Below are 19654 nucleotides of genomic sequence, written 5' to 3'. Positions count from 1 at the left end.
ACTAAATCCCAAGTACCCCACAGATGGACAGATGACAAACGCTAACAATTAAAGAGGTAAATTGTCAAGCGCACCTTGGTGACTGAATGAAGCCAAACACAGAAACAGGGAAGGAGCCTGCATTCACTTCGTGGCTATACAGTAGATATGATTTTGAGGATGCACAAGCCAGTGCATCCTTAGTGCCGGTCCCAAGCCCGGACAAATGGGGAGGGTTGCGTCAGGAAGGGCATCCGGCGTAAAATCTTTGCCAAATCAAATATGTGGATCATAAATAAAAGGCGTATGGTGAGTTGTATGACAGATTAGACCCTAAGGAAGGAGAAAAGGACTTGTACCGATTGGCTAGACAGAGGGACCAAGCTGCAAAGGATGTGCAGCAAGTTAGGGCGATCAAGGATAGAGATGGAAATGTGCTGACAAGCGAGGAGAGTGTGCTAAGAAGGTGGAATGAATACTTTGAGGGGCTGATGAATGAACAAAATGAGAGAGAGAGAAGGTTGGATGATGTAGGGATAGTGAATCAGGAAGTTCAGCGGATTAACAAGGAGGAAGTGAGGGCAGCTATGAAGAGGATGAAGAGTGGAAAGGCAGTTGGTCCTGATGACATACCTGTGGAGGCATGGAGATGTTTAGGAGAGATGGCAGTGGAGTTTTTAACTAGATTGTTTAACACAATCCTGGAAAGTGAGAGGATGCCTGAGGAGTGGAGAAGAAGCATACTGGTACCGATTTTCAAGAACAAGGGCGATGTGCAGAACTGTAACAACTACAGAGGTATAAAGTTGATCAGCCACAGCATGAAGATTTGGGAAAGAGTAATAGAAGCTAGGTTAAGAGGAGAGGTGACGATCAGCAGTATGGTTTCATGCCACGAAAGAGCACCACAGATGCAATGTTTGCTTTGAGATTGTTGATTGAGAAGTATAGAGAAGGCCAGAAAGAGTTGCATTGTGTCTTTGTAGATTTAGAGAAAGCTTATGACAGAGTGCCGAGAGAGGAGGTGTGGTATTGTATGAGGAAGTCAGGAGTTGCAGAGAAGTATGTAGGAGTGGTGCAGGATACGTATGAGGGAAGTGTGACAATGGTGAGGTGTGCGGTTGGAATGACAGATGGGTTCAAGGTGGAGGTGGGATTACATCAAGGATCGGCTCTTAGCCCTTTCTTGTTTGCAATGGTGATGGACAGGTTGACGGACAAGATCAGGCAGGAGTCTCCATGGACGATGATGTTCGCGGATGACATTGTGATCTGTAGCGAGAATAGGGTGCAGGTTGAGGAGAGCCTGGAGAGGTGGAGGTATGCACTGGAGAGAAGAGGAATGAAAGTCAGTAGGAGCAAGATGGAATACTTATGCGTGAATGAAAGAGAGGACAGTGGAATGGTCAGGATGCAAGGAGTGGAGGTGACAAAGGCATTTGAGTTTAAATACTTGGGGTCAACTGTCCAAAGTAACGGGGAGTGCAGTAGAGAGATGAAAAAGAGAGTGCAGGCAGGGTGGAGTGGGTGGAGAAGAGTGTCAGGAGTGATTTGCGACAGAAGGGTACCAGCAAGAGTTAAAGGGAAAGTTTACAAGATGGTTGTGAGACCAGCTATGTTGTATGGTTTGGAGACAGTGGCACTGACGAAAAGACAGGAGGCGGAGCTGGAGGTGGCAGAGTTGAAGATGCTAAGATTTTCACTGGGAGTAACGAAGAAGGACAGGATTAGGAACGATTATATTAGAGGGACCGCTCAGGTTGGACGGTTTGGAGACAAAGCAAGAGAGGCAAGATTGAGATGGCTTGGACATGTGTGGAGGAGAGATGCTGGGTATACTGGGAGAAGGATGCTGAATATGGAGCTGCCAGGGAAGAGGAGAAGAGGAAGGCCAAAGAGGAGGTTTATGGATGTGGTGAGGGAAGACATGCAGGTGGCTGGTGTGACAGAGGAAGATGCGGGAGACAGGAAGAGATGGAAACGGATGATCCGCTGTGGTGACCCCTAACGGGAGCAGCCGAAAGTAGTAGTAGTAGACAAACGTTCGCGTGCATTTCCGGCGTGTTCCATGCAACCAGACGGTGGACTGGCCCGAAGGTCTCATAAATCTGACCTACTCCACGCCTGCTTTGTTTTGCAAAAGATGCAACGCCAAGCAAATAATAGACTCTCTATTCGGCATGAACAAAGGAAGTAAAGAAAGCTTTCAATGGAGAGAATGTTTCAGTTTCTCACAGGTAGCGACACGCATGGCGGTAAGGGCCGGCCTGTTTGTGATGGGACTTTTGGGCAAAACCTTCGCTGCATTTCACCCAGAGCTCGCTTGTCTTCTTTGTTCCCGGCGCCGTTTTCGGAAACCGCAAACTTTGAATCGCGGTGCCGTACGCACACGTACACAACATGTGCATGCAAGACCTTTCTGATTGGAAGGTGTTCCTGAATCTTTCTGTCATTTTCTCTTGCCCTCTCTCTTTCTCTTTCCCTCCCGCTCAAGCTCTGCTCCGCTGCTCTCTTGCCTTTGTTTGTGAAAACAAATATTATGTGGGAACGGCGTGTGTCATCTCATTACACTTCATTGTGTCTCAGCAAAACACACGGGCAAGCTCCCTGACAATCAGCTACCCACTCCGAGCTGACTAATGCTGCCGAGCTGCCAGAAAGGCCTTTTCCTGACGTCACAAGAGGACACGGGGGCGGCACGGTGGCACAGCAGTTAGCAACGTCGCCACACAGCGAGAAGGTCCTGGGTTCGAGCCCCGGGGTAGTCCAGCCTTGGGGGTCGTCCTCTGTGTGGAGTTTGCATGTTCTCCTCGTGTCTGCGTGGGTTTCCTCCGGGGGCTCCGGTTTCCACCCGCAGTCCAAAGACATGCAGGTCAGGTGACTCGCCCATACTGAATTGCCCCTAGGTGTGAATGTGTGTGTGTGTGTGTGTGTGTGTGTGTGTGGGCCCTGTGTGATGGCCTGGCGGCCTGTCCATGGTGTCTCCCCACCTGCTGCCCAATGACTGCTGGGATGGGCTCCAGCATCCCCGTGACCCTGAGAAGCAGGATAAGCGGTTCGGATAATGGATGGATGGAAGATGACACGGGGTTATGCAAGTGAAATATTTTGACGTGACTTGCCGCAAAGACGGTCCATTAAATTCAAAGCGGCGTGCTTTCTGACGGTTATGGCGGAGTTATGGCGGGTATTGCTACCTTCTATGATGGCACCATCACGGCGCAGTTAGTAAAAAAGCGGCTGGTGGGAGATCTCGTCGTTTTCAAATGGGCCGGGGCTGCTGTCACAGTGTGTTAAGCCAAATGCACACATGCAGCGCCACAGCTAACTTCTCACCGTGTGAGCCTTAAATGACCATATCTATAACACGATAGCTCGGTGTCGTCTCCTATTCTCATTTAAGGCTCATATGGACATGAGTTGTGTCTTGTGTCGTGGGCTATTTAACACGGGGAATGCTTTGCCTGGGGTCAACTAGTTGGCAGAGATCTGGCAAAGCTCAGGCGGAGCGTGGGCCGGCCAGTTGCCATGGTAACCCTGGCACACCAGGCCAGGCAAATCTGCCCTGACTATACAGCGCCGCACTTTTTCGAAGATGAGGAAACAGACACAGCAAATTCATGCTCTTGGTGTAAACTGTGTGCCGCCATGTGATGCAGCACAGGTTTGGCTTGTGAAAGTTTGCATTACTGCAAACTGCCCCTCGCAAAACAATATGCAACGCCACATTTCACAGTGAAGGAAGAGGCTGTTTGTGTGTGTGTGTGTGTGTGCATGAGTGCATGCGGTTATGCCCATACCGCAAGTCCATCCATCCATTATCCGAACCGCTTATCCTATTATACATGTGGGCCTGAAGTGGCCCACATGTATAATCGCAAATATGGCCCAAATATGCCAAATCAAATGTGGGCCTTTTTTGGCAAAGATGCGGTGCTCTCGGCAACATGTAATCTGGATGTGACCCTGAAGTGGCCCGTGTGGTAAATGGTGAATACGGCCCAAATATCACAAAACAAATATGGGCCACCTTTGGCTAATATGTGGCACGTGCGGCATTGCTATGGCTTGGTTCTGGCCCAGATCTGGCAAATTCTGGTGTTTCAGCTCAACACTGCAGCAATAGTAATAAAATAACAACAAAACACAACAAAAAAGCAGTAATAATAATAATAATAAATAGTGTGCAGTGTGTGTGTGTGTGTGTAGTTGTTTGCATATTTGTGTGTGTTTGTGTATACCAAGCTACGTCTGTGTGTGCGTGTGTGTGTGTGTGTGTGTGTGTGTGTGTGTGTGTGTGTGTGTGTGTAAACTGATGATCCACTGAAGACCATAGGTCAGTACCATCAGTCCGGCACCAGGCTTAGTGTCTTTAATGTTCTTTGTTCAAAAGCCCGGTTGCTTGGTGGAAAAAGCTGTTCCGGAGCCTGCTGGTCCGGGCTTTGAGGCTGCGGTACCGCTTGCCTGACGGTAGCAGCTGGAACAGTCCATAGTTGGGGGGGGCTGGAGTCTTTGATAATCCTACGGGCTTTGCTGACACAACGTCCATTGTATATGTCCTGGATAGAGGGAAACTCGCGCCCACTGATGTCCCGGGCCGTCCGCACAACCCTCTGCAACACTAGGTACAGCTGTGTAGTGTAGCATTGTTATTCGCATTGTCTTATACAATGCAGCCTACTGGCAAACCAGGACACAACTTTCACATTCATGGATCGGACCGTCAGTCACATCACCGGCGGACACGCGTCCACATGATTTTGGCGGCGTTTCAGAGACAAGAGGAAGACTGCTCAGACTATCATGGAGCGTTATCCCTGCATTGTATAATGGTGAAAATTGTGATTGTTTCCCTTTAAATGAATCCCAGCGGCGGAACTCGTTCTCTGTCCTCACCAGCTCCAGCCGCTGCTCTGTCAGTCCCCATCCCTTCCTTGTCCCTACTGTTTCCTCTTCCCTGACACGAGAGTCCTCTGTCAGGAAGCCAGACAGTACTGAGCCCCTTATGATGGCATATAATACAGTCCCAAGTCTCTGTGTCTGCAGGAGCGATGGCTTGCACCCACTTAAAAATGCCTATTGGTTAGGGTCCATCCCCGGCAAAGCCAAAGAAAGATTACTCCCGTACCCCTGGCCTGTCCTTAACCAGCTCCCTTGGATTTGTGAGGAAATATGTCTCATTTTGGGGTGGCGTGGTGAGAGTGGTCACCTCACAGTAAGAGGGTCCTGGGTTTGAACCCCAGGGTTGTCCAACCTTGGGGGTCATCCAAGGTCATTGGCGTTTGAATGTTCGCCCCGTGTCTGTGTGGGTTTCCTCCCACAGTCCAAAGACATGTAGGTCAGGTGAATCGGCCGTACTAAATAGTCCCTAGGTGTGAATGTGTGGGCCCTGTGATGGCCTGACTGCCTGTCCAGGGTGTCTCCCCGCCTGCCGCCCAATGACTGCTGGGATAGGCTCCAGTGTCCCCGCGACCCTGATTTGGGTAAGCGGCTTGGGTAATGGATGGATGGATGGATGGATGGATGAGGGTCTGACTCTCCGCCAACTTTAACCAATGCAGACCAGGAAAAAGTCGAGCTATCATTTGATGCTAAACTAATACAACTACTACTACTACAGTAGATACTACTAGTACTAAGTAATAAGTAACCGAAGACGAAACATGATTCACACTTAAGGAAAAGCCAGCTTATAGAAATTAGTTTTAAGACGTGCTTTAAAAGCAGTGACTTATTCCATCCATCCGTTATCCAAGCAGCTTATCCAAATTCGGGTCGTGGGATGCTGGAGCCTATCCCAGCAGACATTGGGCGGCAGGCAGCGAGACACCCTGGACAGGCCGTCAGGCCATCACAGGGCCCACCCATTCACGCCTAGGGACTATTTAGTATGGCCAAGTCACCTGACCTGCATGTCTTTGGACTGTGGGAGGAAACCCACACACACACGGGGAGAACATGCAAACTCCACACAGAGGACAACCCCCCAAGGTTGGACTATCCCGGGGCTCGAACCCAGGACCTTCTTACTCTGAGGCGACCGCGCTAACCACTGCACCACCGTGCCGCACTTATTGACTCATTTAATTGTTTTTATTTACACATGGCATTCTATGACAGATAGATAGATAGATAGATAGATAGATAGATAGATAGATAGATAGATAGATAGATAGATAGATAGATAGATAGATAGATAGATAGATAGATAGATAGATAGATAGATAGATAGATAGATAGATAGATAGATAGATAGATAGATAGATAGATAGATAGATAGATAGATAGATAGATAGATAGATAGATAGATAGATGTGCAATGGCTTCTGTACAACCAAAATAGACCAGTCGAGGGTGCATCGTGCACAGATCAAGATCAAGGCAAAGGATCCTGTCTGAACACACAAAAGAGAACACACATCGAGTTGTTACCATGATAACAAAATGGAAATGGCCTACTTTGTTGCCACAATAAATGGCGAGCATAGAGAAAGGGCAGATAGACCGAGAGTGAGATGCAGAGAGAGACAGCGAGACAGACAGAGAGAGAGAGAGAGAGAGAGAGAGAGAGAGAGAGAGAGAGAGAGAGAGAGAGAGAGAGAGAGAGAGAGAGAGAGAGAGAGAGAAGAGAGACAACGCTCGATAGGGGGACATTTTCAATGGCGAGCAGGGACAGGCAGAGTCAGTTACACATAATTATCTTGGCTAGCTAAGCTCCCAGTGTTGGTGTAATGAATGCCATTCAGCTGGGAGGGGGTTTGAAGTAGGCGACATAGTGATCAACATTTCAATGAATTCTCCTCATTCAAAAAGCTTGTTTTAGTGAGAGTCCCAGGCAGAGCCGTTTTACACCCAAAGGCTGGCTCACTGACCCCCAAGAGATGTTAACAACAACAAAAATAAAAGTTGAGCCCTGCTATATCAATTCAGGTTCCATGAACATTATTTGAGCCATTTCAGCGGCAAACATGCTTGATCAGAAGTCGGAAACACATGAGAAGTCATATTCAGAACATGGCGGTATCAAATCACATGATATCATGTCACATGACACCACGTGATTATTTCGGCGATGCAAATGAATGATGACGGGGTTGATAACATGATATCTGCCAGCTACTTATAGATAACGAGATCTGGCTGGATAACAAGGGGCGGCACTGTGGCGCAGTAGTTCGCACGGTCGCCTCACAGCAAGAAGGTCCTTGGTTCAAGCCCCGGGGTAGTCCAACCTTGGGGGTCGTCCCGGGTCGTCCTCTGTGCGGAGTTTGCACGTTCTCCCCGTGTCTGCAGTGGGTTTCCTCCGGGGGGCTCCAATTTCCTCCCACAGTCCACAGACATGTCGGTCAGGTGAATCGGCTGTACTAAATTGTCCCTAGGAATGAATGAATGTGTGTGTGTGTGTGTGTGTGTGTGTGTGTGTGTGTGTGTGTGTGTGTGTGTGTGTGTGTGTGTGTGTGTGTGTGTGTGTGTGTGTGTGTGTGTGTGTGTGTGATGGCCTGGCGGCCTGTCCAGGGTGTCTCCCCGTCTGTCGCCCAATGGCTGCTGGGATAGACTCCAGCATCCCCGCAACCCCGAGAGCAGGATAAGTGGTTCAGATAATGGATGGATGGATGGATAACAAGGTCATTTACTTTGGGATCCATCTCTTGAACTTCTTCCGCCAGTGACAAAACAGAAGTTCCCCGTAAGAAATCAGGTGTCCCAAATTTACCGTTCCTTAGAAAACAGGTGGAGTCGCCAGGGAGACCGAGAGAGAAAAAGAAGCAACCTCTTATGTGGAGCAGAAGATTTACATGTGGGATTTGGTATACAACAAAAAAAGCAATACACAAACTATTGCACAGCCCTGTCCACAACAACGGCGACAGAGAAACTTCCAGAACAAAACTGGCTACTATGGTTTTGTACTTTTTCCGAAACCATGCATCCATCCATTATCCGAACCGCTTATCCTGCTGTCAGGGTCGCTCTAAGGTTGGACTACCCCGGGGCTCGAACCCAGAACCTTCTCGCTTGTGAGGCGACCGCGCTAACCATGCCGCCTCTTTCCGGAACCTTGGTTCTGAATTTCAAAGTCAACTTAACTTGGGTCCTAATTGAGGATATGCCTTCCCCACGAGCACACTTTCCATGAGATCCATATTTAACAGCTTCCCCAGCTGAACAACTTGTAGTGGGTAAAGCTTTACACGAGCACACTTCATCGACTGATAGATGAGTCCAAGTTAAATAGAGAAATAATGACAAGGGCTTTTAAACCGACGGCCTCTCTCACTCGCGCTTTTTCCAACCGACATAAGTGGGAGGGTAAAATTCAAGCCTGGCATGGAAAGCACCCACAGAATGCGTTGACGCACGGCCCCGGTAATACCGAAACTGCACCGAGGCCGGCCAGCCAGCGGGCCTTATTAATAAACTCACTTTTCCAGGCCATCTTTAGATCACAAGGCAGGGTACGGCGCCAGGGCCCTTCGGTTTCAGCAGCAACGCTACAGAGGGGCCATCTCGCTCTCTCTGTCGGGGTGTTGCGTAACATGTTTATTGTTGTTTTTTTTTCGCTCCCCGGCCAGGAGTCCCACAGCTCTCGCTCCCATGTACTAACACCCCCACACTTCTGCTCCTCGATTGGTTAATGAAGTCCACTGCTCTGTTCTTGGCAGGGGAAATGTTTGGCTCTGCTTTTTTAACTCCAGCGATGGTCTCGTCGAAGACATGTGTCAGCCCCCATCATGGTAACTGACACACACTACATGATGTCTGCCGCAGGGAACGAATGTCCCGGAGAGCAGCGGAGCGGCCTCCGTCCAGCTCTCTCATCTGTGCAGATGATAAAGGTCTCATCACTGCCACTTCACTGGAAATACATATTAATCTGGTTGGAGGCGGGGGGGGGATGCAAATTACTGCACTGGCATGCAAATATAAGCAGGGGTTTTGAACGCAGCTCACTGGGGCTGATTACAGTAATGGACGTGTCTTCCTAGAAGTTCAAGAGTGAAAGTGAAGGTTGGAGAGAGTGTACATCCGTGCCATATGCACCGTTGGGAGGAGGAGTTGCTGATGTGAATGTGGAGGCTGTCCCTCAGCCAGATGGGCAGAGCTCAAACCCCGTGGCTGGAAAAGAGACATTGAACTGCTACCGGCTCCAGGGGTCTCTGTCCTATGGCTGAACCTCTGCTCACACATGCCAGTGGATAGAGGAACTTCATCCAACCACTAATTTTCCTATTCAAGTAATCATCGGGGATCTCACCAGAGTCCAAGAAATACTTTTTTTTTCTTCCAATGTATTATTAGCAGCAGAGAGGGGGTTGTCGACTTCATGTACTTTGTTGGGGTTTTAAATCATATAGGAGGAGACTGATACGATGAGGGAGTGGAATAACCAAATGCAAAAAAGTAGAGTATGAATGCAATATATATATCGCCCTTTTCGGGTGGTGTGTGTCTACCTCAAGCTCGGGTCCTCTACCAGTGGCCTGGAAGTTTGAGGGTTCTGCTCAGTAGCTTAGCTGTTTCTAGGACTGCACGCCTCTGGACAGACCTCAGGATGTTACCGGAATCTGCTGGAGCCACTCTCCCAGTTTGGGGGTCACAGCCCCTAGGGCTGCTATTAACACTGGGACTACTGTGGATTTCACCGTCCATATCCGATCTAGTTCTTCCCTCAGCCCTTGGTGTTCCTCTAGCCTCTCGTGCTCTTTCTTCCTGAAGTTGCCGTCACTCTGGATTGCTACATCGATCACTACGGCTGTCTTCTGCTCCTTGTCGACCACCACAATGTCTGGTTGGTTAGCCAGCACCTGCTTGTACGTGTGGAACTTGAAGTCCCACAGGATCTTAGCTCTGCCATTCTCAACCCCTTTGGCGGTGTCTCCCATTTGGACTTTGGGACTTCCGGTCTGTATTCATAACCAAGTAGCTGAGGTAGTGTACATTGTACACTATCCCTCCCATACCTTGTCCCAACCCCTAGCTCTGCCATGAACAGCATCTTTTTTTGTTTTTTGTCTGTGCTAGGTTGACATTTGTGTCTCGAAAACCACATGACCGGCGAGGACCACCAATTCACATTCTCAGCGAACGGCATACAAAAGTCATGGCTTGAAAATGTTGTGCGTAGCATACGCACAACATTTTCTCGGCGACAGCTACAGTGACAGTTTGTTAAATTTCGGCTTTGGGTCGGGTAGTCGGGGTTCGGCTATCGTTGTCAAACCGCGTGGTTCCTCAGGGAATGTCTGTGAGACTCTCGCCTCAGCCGCGGAGTCAGAATCCCGCCTCAAGACTTTGGTGATGACGCAGAAAAGGTCACTCAGAATTAGCAAAGATTAATGTTTTCTACCAAAAATCAAACATTTTGTTTGAAATGTGATCTTTAGTGCACGTGCCTTTATATTTTATTTTTCTTGAATTAGCAGCGTTGCCTTAGAATGTTTATTACTTGATTATTTTTGCTGGTCGAGGTCTTGAAGCAGCCTGGTAGTCTTGCACTTTTGTAAATAGATGACTTCCATGTTCGTTATGGCCTCTGAAAGGTCTTATATCTACTCATGTCCACAAAGAAAATGGATTAAAGCTATACTGCTTTGCCTCACTACAGCATCACCACAACTTCATCATTTTCACCCACGGTGACGGAGGTGATTTCAGCATCTGGGTCACAGTGGCGGCTGGCCAGTACCGGGCGCCGGGGCGCCGCCCCTTTCAAATATCAAGAGAGGGAAATCTACTTAAACATGTTAAACATAATTTAGTTGTATAATGCAAATTTGGTTGACTTCTGTCCGAATACATATACTTCCAGGGTGAGGGGCGCCGGCCAAACGATACCTCATGTAAGCCCTCAAACTTGTGGTGAGCAGGTGACCTGAGGCTGCTGTCTGATTGGTTTCTTCAGATTTTCCAGGGGGCGCAGTTCTGTGTCGCCCCAGACACGCCCACTTTCATTGGCAACGAATTGGTATTGTTTTAATGTTTTTTGATCTAATGTATGGACAATTCTCGTGGCTGTCAATCATGTTCACGCCCACCACGACGCCTCGTCTCGACTGTCAATCATCCACCGCCTACGAACCCTGATAAAATCTATAGGCTACATTGTCCTTCTTAATAACTCTGTGACTGTGTGGACGTTAAAGCAGCTGTCAGCTGTGCTGTGTCAAGGTCAATTGTGCCCCCCCCCCCCCCCCAAATTTTTAGCACCAGCCGCCACTGATCCGGGACATTCTCACTCAGAACAGAGACCTCTTCAGGTCATGTAAACACTTGGCCACAGTTTACAACTGGTCATCGCCTAGACGCAATACCGACCACTTTTTCCTCGCTCTGCACCCTCATCTGCTCTGAATACTCGTACCGTTTGGTTTGTCTGCCAACGCCGAGCCACAAGCGGCGGAGAATTTGTAAAAAGCCCTTTTCACCTTTCATATCTCTCCTCACCCTCATATTTTATTCCATATCACTCAATATCCTACTATATCCCGCCACGGTTTCCCCGGTCCCGGACTGTTATGACCATCCCTGACTCCTCCACGGCTTCTCACCGTTTCCCCCTCAGCCGCCCGTCTTTCTTCCTGCCCGGCTCTCCATCCGTCTCTTGCCTTCCTCTCGCATCCAGACGCACTGCTCCCCTTGTAGCCCTCGGCTTCTCCGTGCTGCAGATGGCACCGCCACTTCCACAGACGCTTCACTTCAAAGGCCGGGGGGGTGGTGGTGGGGGGTGGTGAGGGGGTGGGTGGGGGGGGTCGGAGAGGAAGAGCAGAACACCCTTGTCACCGCAGCAGTGACTGATGTAATGCTCAAACACACTCACAGACACCTCCTCATTCTTCAGACGTAAACACCCCCACCCACCCCCACACCCTCGCACACAACATGTTAGCCCCGGCTTCAGTGAGGCCCTGTGACGTTAGTCAGACGCCCGAGCAAGCAGGCAGCACCGATGCCACTGTCGTATTTCAGCAGCTAACTCCCATCTCTCCCAGAGATGGCGTTCTCTCCGTTGCTGTCAGAGGCAGTAATAATTTTACTTTTGATGACATCGGTCTCCTGGATTTTGAACCACTCACATAGGAAACTTGGGGTACAAAATATTTCCCCTTTATCTCCATCCATTATCCGAACTGCTTATCCCGCTCTCAGGGTCACGGGGATGCTGGGGCCTGTCCCAGCAGTCGCTGGGCGGCAGACGGGGAGACGCCCTGGACAGGCCGCCACAGGGCCCACACACGAACACACATACACACACACATTCACACCTAGGGACAATTTAGTACAGCTGAGTCACCTGACCTACATGTCTTTGGACTGTGGGAGGAAACCGGAGCCCCCGGAGGAAACCCATGCAGACAAGGGGAGAACATGCAAACTCCACACAGTGGACGACCCGGGACGACCCCCAGGGTTGGACTGCCCCGGGGGCTCGAACCCAGAACCTTCTTGTTGTGAGGCGACCGCGCTAACCACTGTGCCACCGTGCCGCCCGAAATTGCGAATATCGTGATTCACAATTATGGTTTTTTTTTTCAATGCTTCCTCCCTTTTTATCTACGGTATAATGTGAGAACTGCAATAATCCAAAGAGAATATGCAACAAAATGCATTTATTTTCCGCACCCTGGGTTACAAACGCATGAAACATGAGCATCCTTCCCTGGGTAAAATATTCAACAAAATTCAAGCTCCAACATTCACAGATGTAGGAGTCATTACAGCCAACCTCTCCATGGCACTTCATGCAGTGCGCTTCAAAATTGTCACAGTACAATATTGCAATTTTACACTGAACTGATTCCCCCCCCCACCCACCCCCACATCCTATAGAGCTGAGATGGTCTTTTTCAGTCTGACCTTAACGTGTTTTACAAATACCTTCTCAACATCTCTCAACATTATGTAAGAGACAGTTTGGTTAGGGTACAGGAAATCATGACTTGCGAAATCTCCCTGCAGAACCAACACAATATATTGCAACACGATATATGAAATAACCGTGAAACAAATGCACGGCACGCCTTGAGGTTGTGCCTTAAACCAGATCCTGGGCCTGCCTACATTTTATATGCTGCTATATAATAGCGTTTTGTTTTTGTTTTTTATGGGGAAAAAAGAGGGGGGGGGGTAGAGGGTGACCGCATAATTTTATGTTTCATTCCCTGCAGAGGCTGTTCCTGGTTAAGATTTAAGAGGGGGTGATGTTGAGAGGACGCCAAAGGGGAGGTGGGGGTGGGGGGGGTGTGTACCGTAGCTTTTTATACTGCACAGCAAAAATGGCGGTTAGGGACGGTCTCAGCATGTCCATATGACAGGGCGCATCGCTTATGCGGCGTCTCCACAGTGGACAGTGGACGGCGGCCAAAGCAAAACAGCCACATGCATTTGCATGGGCGTCACAGTAAGAGAGAACTGGATTAGACATTAGAGAATTAAAAAAAATTTAAAAAAGCGTCTGGTCCCCAACTGCTAAAAAAAGCAGAAGGGAATCTGAAGGCAAGGCTGTTGAGCAACCCCGTCACGTATAATTATTTCAATTTATGGAGGGTAATATACCAAAATTTATAACCTACTGTGTCCTGGCTCTCTATTACGGAGAAGCCGGGCGAATGCTGCGTGGCTCGCCTCAATAAAAAGGTAGAGCAGCCATGGCCCTGGGAGGTGGAAGGGCTCGGTCCTCCGCCCACACGGAGCTGCTCGGCAATAAAGACGTCTCAGCTGCCATGGCGCTACTTTGGGCAGCACTCCTCTGCACTCGGCTGTGCCGCGGAGTCAGCCGATCGCAGGAGGATGTGAAAAGGGCTGCTATCCGGCTTTCCTCGGCGCAGCGGGAGCCTCTCGGCTGTTCTCGCCGCTGAACAACCATAAATTAGTGTCAGGCGTGCCAGGGGAACGGGGGGAAAATGAGAAATGAATGATCGCAGGACTCATGCACGATCGCGTTACCACAAACTGTCACAAAGGCCTAGCCCAGATAGCAAAATTGCTGTAGGCCAGGCCCATCCCACACCGAAGCTTTCATCCGGCCCATATAACCGCGTGGAATGATGGCACTTGGGCGGCCCACTCCTGTTTGCCAGATCTGGGCCAGAACCAAGCCATAGCAATGCCGCATGTGCAACATATTTGCCAAAGGTGGCCCATATTTGTTTTGAGATATTTGGGCCATATTTGCTATTATATGTGTGGGCCACTTCAGGGTCACATCCATTTTGTCAGGGCCAGAAGAAGGCCACCAGTGCCGCATCACTGCCTGAAGTGGCCCACATCTGGACGCTGTCTGGGAGACACGGTGCCAGCAAGTTGTACATCACACACACAGTCCTGGATATATTTACCATCTTAAGTATGAACAGATCCCAGTTGAGGGATGTGTCAGGGGTTTTGAAATGTTTATGTGACGCATGATTATGCAACAAAACAAAAAAAATCGAAACTATGGCGCTTTCCCCTCTCCAGTGTGCCTAACAGGTTGAAATTGCTGGTGCGCATGTGTCAGAGGGTACAGCAGGGTTCAAAGAAGGAAACGCATGCCGGCTTGATGCAGTTTTCCATCAAAAAGCTTGTCATACTAGAAGCATTGAATTATGCATCTCGTGGCTGTTTTCCAGAGTATGATAGGACTGGTCTCTGGGGACAACGCCACCGCGGGACAGAAAAAATCCAAACAAAACACAAAACACAAAATAACTCCATGCATTCGAGATCTACACCATCTCCAAGAACATGCACCGTCTAGATCCATGAAGAAGAATCTGTTCCCCCATCGGCCCATCTCCGTGTTGCATTAATACGCCAACCGGTCACAGTTTAAAAACACATATGACATGGGCTCCGTTATCAAACCGTGCTGCAAATGCACTACCGACCTGTCTGATGAGAACCGGTGAATGGTAGGATGCTGTCAGTAAGGCAAAGTGGACATACTATCATTTCCACTATAATAGTACGTATTTGTATACGTGACCTATGCAACTACAGCTATTCATGTAAAGATGCAGTCACAAATATGTGCATCCATACACATATGCACACAAACTCACTCTCTCTCTTCCTCTCCATCATCCTTATATCTATATCTACCTGTCTCTACATCTTAGACACCCACAGTTCCGCACACATTCACAAACCACACACATTCACACAGTAAGTAGTAAGTGGAAAAGGTGGAGGCATTGCATGATTATGGCCATTGCATCAGTCCAGCATTGCTCATCCCCTCACCTAACATTACAAGCTAACAGGGGAAATCTAATTTCTTGACTTCAAGGGTCAGCAAGGCCCTTATGCAGCCAGCAGGGGCGTCCAGCATGAGATATGGTGCACATTGTGCGGACTGACAGTTAATTAAGGCACCAAATTTTCTCCCCGCAGCAAGCGTGTTACGTGACGCAGTGGGGTGAAGCTTATTGGAAAGAGGGGGATACAGACGTGCCGGTCTGATGCAACACGCTGTGATCCAAGACAGGTACGCTGGAGTGCAACCGCAACCTGTTTCAGACACCGTTATTCCCACACTAATGCAAGAGCTTTTGTGATTCGACTGATTCACTTAAAGTAGCATCGCATACTTACATATCTAATAAAACATCTTTTTTCTACTCTCTGACCTTCCCTGACCTCAGCTCTTATGATAACATTGTCTCTTCCCAGACAGCATCCGGATGTGGGCCACTTCAGACAATGATATGGCACTGGTGGCCTTCTTCTGGCCCTGACACAATGGATGTGAGACTGAAGTGGCCCACATGTATAAATATGGCCCAAATATGACAAATTAAATGTGGGCAAAGATGCGGTGCTCTCGGCACCATGTGATCTGGATGTGACCCTGAAGTGGCCCGTGTGGTAAATGGTGAATATGGCCCAAATATCACAAAACAAATATGGGCCACCTTTGGGCAAATATGTGGCACACGCGGCATTGCTATGGCTTGGTTCTGGCCCAGATCTGGCAAACGGGAGCGGACCGCCCAAGTGCCATCATTCCATGCGGTATGTGGGCCGGGTGAAAGCGTCGGTGTGGGACGGGTCCGGCCCACAGCAATTTTGCTATCTGGGCTGGGCCTTTGGGATGGTTTGGATTTCTAATTACGTTGTTCAGCCTCCATCTGTGTCTTATTCTCTGTCTTTTACATAACCCCCTTACCAAGTCAACCTCTCCTCCAGATATTCTTACCACAATATCAAGCTCCCAGAAAGAAAAGCTACGCTGGCAGAGATGGAGGCGATGGGGGTCTTAATTTCAAGGAACACATGACATTCCTAACTAGCCAAAGGCGTTCAGTGGAACAACTTCTACCTGCAGCCCCCTGCTTTACGTCATCCTACAGCCTGGTGTGGCTGAACGTGTAGGGAAAGCCAGTCCCCACACCTGTTTTTGATTTGCTCCCTGATTGTGTTGCATCCAACTGCTGGTAACAGTCTCCATTAAGCCCACAAAGTTGGAGTGACAATAAGCCCAGGCAGCAGACGGTTGCACTAAGTCCTGTTGAACTGCTAGTTTTGCTCTACTTCATCTAGGACGTGTTGTTTCTTGGCTAATGGCTCATGGACCTCTTTTCAGGTACCTGTGTGTTGCATTAACGGCGGGATTGAGTTTTTCTTGCCTTGAATGTGTGTGCATAATATTATTGGCTCACTGACTTTGCAGGATTTTCTGGATTTGTGCCGTGCTGTTTGAAGTTGGTGCTGCTTTACCAACTACAAGAGGTAATGCATTCCTTCTGTACTTGAAAAGCAGATATTGTTCTGTTCCTCCTGCAACTCCTTATCTTAGCCTTTTCTTTTTCTACAGGTTATGGGTATCGCTATGAAGATGACTCCCATAATCTAGGGGATGATGAAACTCTCAGCTCTGCTCCGGTTGACTGGGCTGGTTCCTACAGCCAAACTACTGGGCCTCCGGATGAGGAGGGCTACCGCAATCCTTCCGCTCAAACACGGCCAGACTTGGTCCTCAGTGGCAGGGATCCAACTAATGCATACAGTCTAAGGCAGGTTAACGACCCGTTCTCATTCCCCGTTAGTCCCAGTAACTATCCTGGTGAAGAGGTTGATGCTCCTTCCGCCCCACTGAACACTGGCTCACCCCAAAGTGTGGTGTTCCCTCCCGACACTGTGGGTCATTTTGATGATTGGGCTGCATACCCTTACCCTAATCTGTCCCCCAGCAGTTTCTATCTTCCAACAAGCTCCAGGGACATGGCTTCCTCTTTGCCATCTGAACTAGTCTCCAGCAGTGCCTATGGAGGCTCTGACTTGCTGTCTGGTTCTTCCAGCCATAACCTCAATGTTGACTCGCGTTTCAACGGTGACGCTTTGGTTAACCCACCCCATCTTGTCTTTGAGGAGGTTTTCCAATACCCTGACTTGAACTCTGACCCGTCTTATCCAAGTTACGGCGACGGTGCCACTTATGAGGAGACGCAGCCTGGCTATGGGTCTCCTCCTGCTTATGATCATGCAGTAGGTGAAACGTCATTCCCAACATCAGCAGCTGACTGGGAGCAACAACCCACCTTTTCTAACTGGCATGCAGTCGGTTTATACTCTGGTTTAACTGACCATGTTGCACGACCAGTCGATGGCGAGCCGCACCACAGGCTCTTGCCTCCATTGCCGCACCAATGGGTCCCCAGCACCGAGGATGGTGGGTTCATGCAGCGGTTGAGTGAGCCATATCGCTATACTCGGTCATCAAACGACTACATGCAACAGGGAGACCTGGACCCCAGCGGCTACACCCAAGAACTTCCTCTTCCCGTCACCTCAACGGGTGGTGAGCAACCTTCCCCTACTCAACCAGTCTCGGCCCAGGCTGCTGGATCTAGAATCGTGATGAATCCCTTCAGGTAATTAAGTTTGAATTCACTAACGGAAACGCATCATTGGGAGTTCAGCTCACTGATTTTTAATGTCTCCTCGCAGGGGCAAATGATAACCCACATGGCTATGGATTTGAAAGTCGGCTGAGACTTGTGACGCAGCTCTCTGGTGTAAGAAACGAGTCTCTTGGCCAACAGGTTGCAAGAACACCAGTGCTGCGTAACATCTCTGCTCGAGCGAATAAATCTGGTTTGGATGAAACTTTGTTCTTTAGTGGCTTATTCCATCATTGGTTCAGTGGCTGAGTTGTGTGGGTTTGTTTTTTGAGGTGCAGGTTATTTCTTGACACTGACACAAGCAGCTATATTGTCTATTTTAATGAGGCAAATGGCCCACTTCGTTCAAACCCACTCGAGTTGAACCCCGTGACATTGCGCTCAACAGCAAGTCTTCCAGTGCAGCGAACAAAAAGGTAAGGTTTTTTTTGTTTGTTTTTTTTTGCACGAAGTTGTGGGCAGTTTCTGGTGAGACTTGACAGAGTAACGCCAGACATGACCCTTATGCCACTCCAACATAGCAAACATCAGTCTGAAACAGGGCTTTACCTTGGCATTGAAATCCTTGTTTCCCAAATCCCCTGCAAAACACAAAAAGCAAAGAGTCGGTGAAGTCACAACTTCAGTCAATACTTTTTTTCCCCCCACAGCTTCCATCCGAAACGCCAGCCATTAAACTCTAACGAGGCGTTTTGCAGAGGAAACCCGCCCCGCTGCTAACTTGCATAGATTTTGGTGATGTGATAAATTCGTCTCATTTGCCTGACGTGTTGGGCAGGTGCAGTCCGGGCACTATTTCACAGGCACAAGTTTAAGCCTGTCAGCGCAACTTCTCTTTTGCTTGCATCTGATCAGACAATGCAGTGTTACAACCCCCGTCTAAAACCTGTCAAACGGAACAAAAAGGTTTATCTCTAAATCCCCCCCCCTCCCCAGGATTATAAACGTCAGTAGCTGCAAGTGAATGCGCAAATGTCCCATCTTAACGCGAGCCATAAGGGGCTGACAGCGAATTACGCGTGAGCTCCTTTCTCCCCCGAAACGGGACAGGTGCGTGCGTAAAGGATGCTTACCATATGAAGTCTGTGCAGTGGCTGCAGAAGGTGGGCTGCTTGAAAAACCTGGCGGTGAATTTGTGATTTTTCACCTCATGGACATTTTTCTGCCGCAAAGCACCTTTACGGGCAAATCGGTTCCCGAACCCGGCTGAGTCATTATAATGTAAAAGATGATCAGCCATCATAAGGGCATTAAAAAAAAAAGGAAAAGAAAAGTAGCCAACACAGCCCGACTAGGAAGTGTCTTCGTCCCGCTCCGCTTCTTCTGGTACCAACTGCTGCTGCTGGAGCTGCTGGACAGCAGGTCCCTCTCTCGTTTGGCCGGACTACAGCAGAGCGCCTGTTTTTCGTTCGAAGTGACGTCAATCTACCCTTACTACTCCATTTGATTGAGGGGGACCGTCCGCGCCTCACAAACCGGAGGTCAATCGCGCCACCCGGTGGACATAACGTGAATTGCAGTCACCGTTGAGCACAGTCTTGGAGACGAGAGCTCCCTTGCGCGTTAACGTCTCGCTTCGTCAGCGTGGAAAGTGTGTGTGTGTGTGTTGGATGCCGTATTGGAGGGAATCCTAGTAAGTGATGGTGTTGCCCAGCTGTTGACATGCAGAGGAAATAAATGGAGCAACATGCGTTGGCCAGTATTTAACTGCAGTATTCTACACTGGCAGAACACTTTCACATTTCTCCCCACCTGCATATTGTGCATTTCGTCACCAGCCCTTCACCAGACTC

The 19654-nt window shown here is 49.0% G+C and overlaps 1 protein-coding gene across 1 annotated transcript in view; it reads right to left on the bottom strand.

The window, feature by feature from the left end:
* The window catches only part of prkcab (protein kinase C, alpha, b), a 231002-nt gene extending 211901 nt beyond the window's left edge, over positions 1 to 19101 (bottom strand). The window contains 2 exon segments of the mRNA XM_056288468.1: positions 18411 to 18442; positions 18935 to 19101. Coding sequence (XP_056144443.1) covers positions 18411 to 18442; positions 18935 to 19101 — 199 coding nt within the window.
* Between the last annotated feature and the right edge of the window lie 553 nt (positions 19102 to 19654).

The sequence above is a fragment of the Lampris incognitus genome, chromosome 10, assembly GCF_029633865.1.
Source record: "Lampris incognitus isolate fLamInc1 chromosome 10, fLamInc1.hap2, whole genome shotgun sequence".
NCBI classification, from domain to species: Eukaryota; Metazoa; Chordata; class Actinopteri; order Lampriformes; family Lampridae; genus Lampris; species Lampris incognitus.
This window is presented reverse-complemented; position numbering and strand designations above follow the sequence as displayed.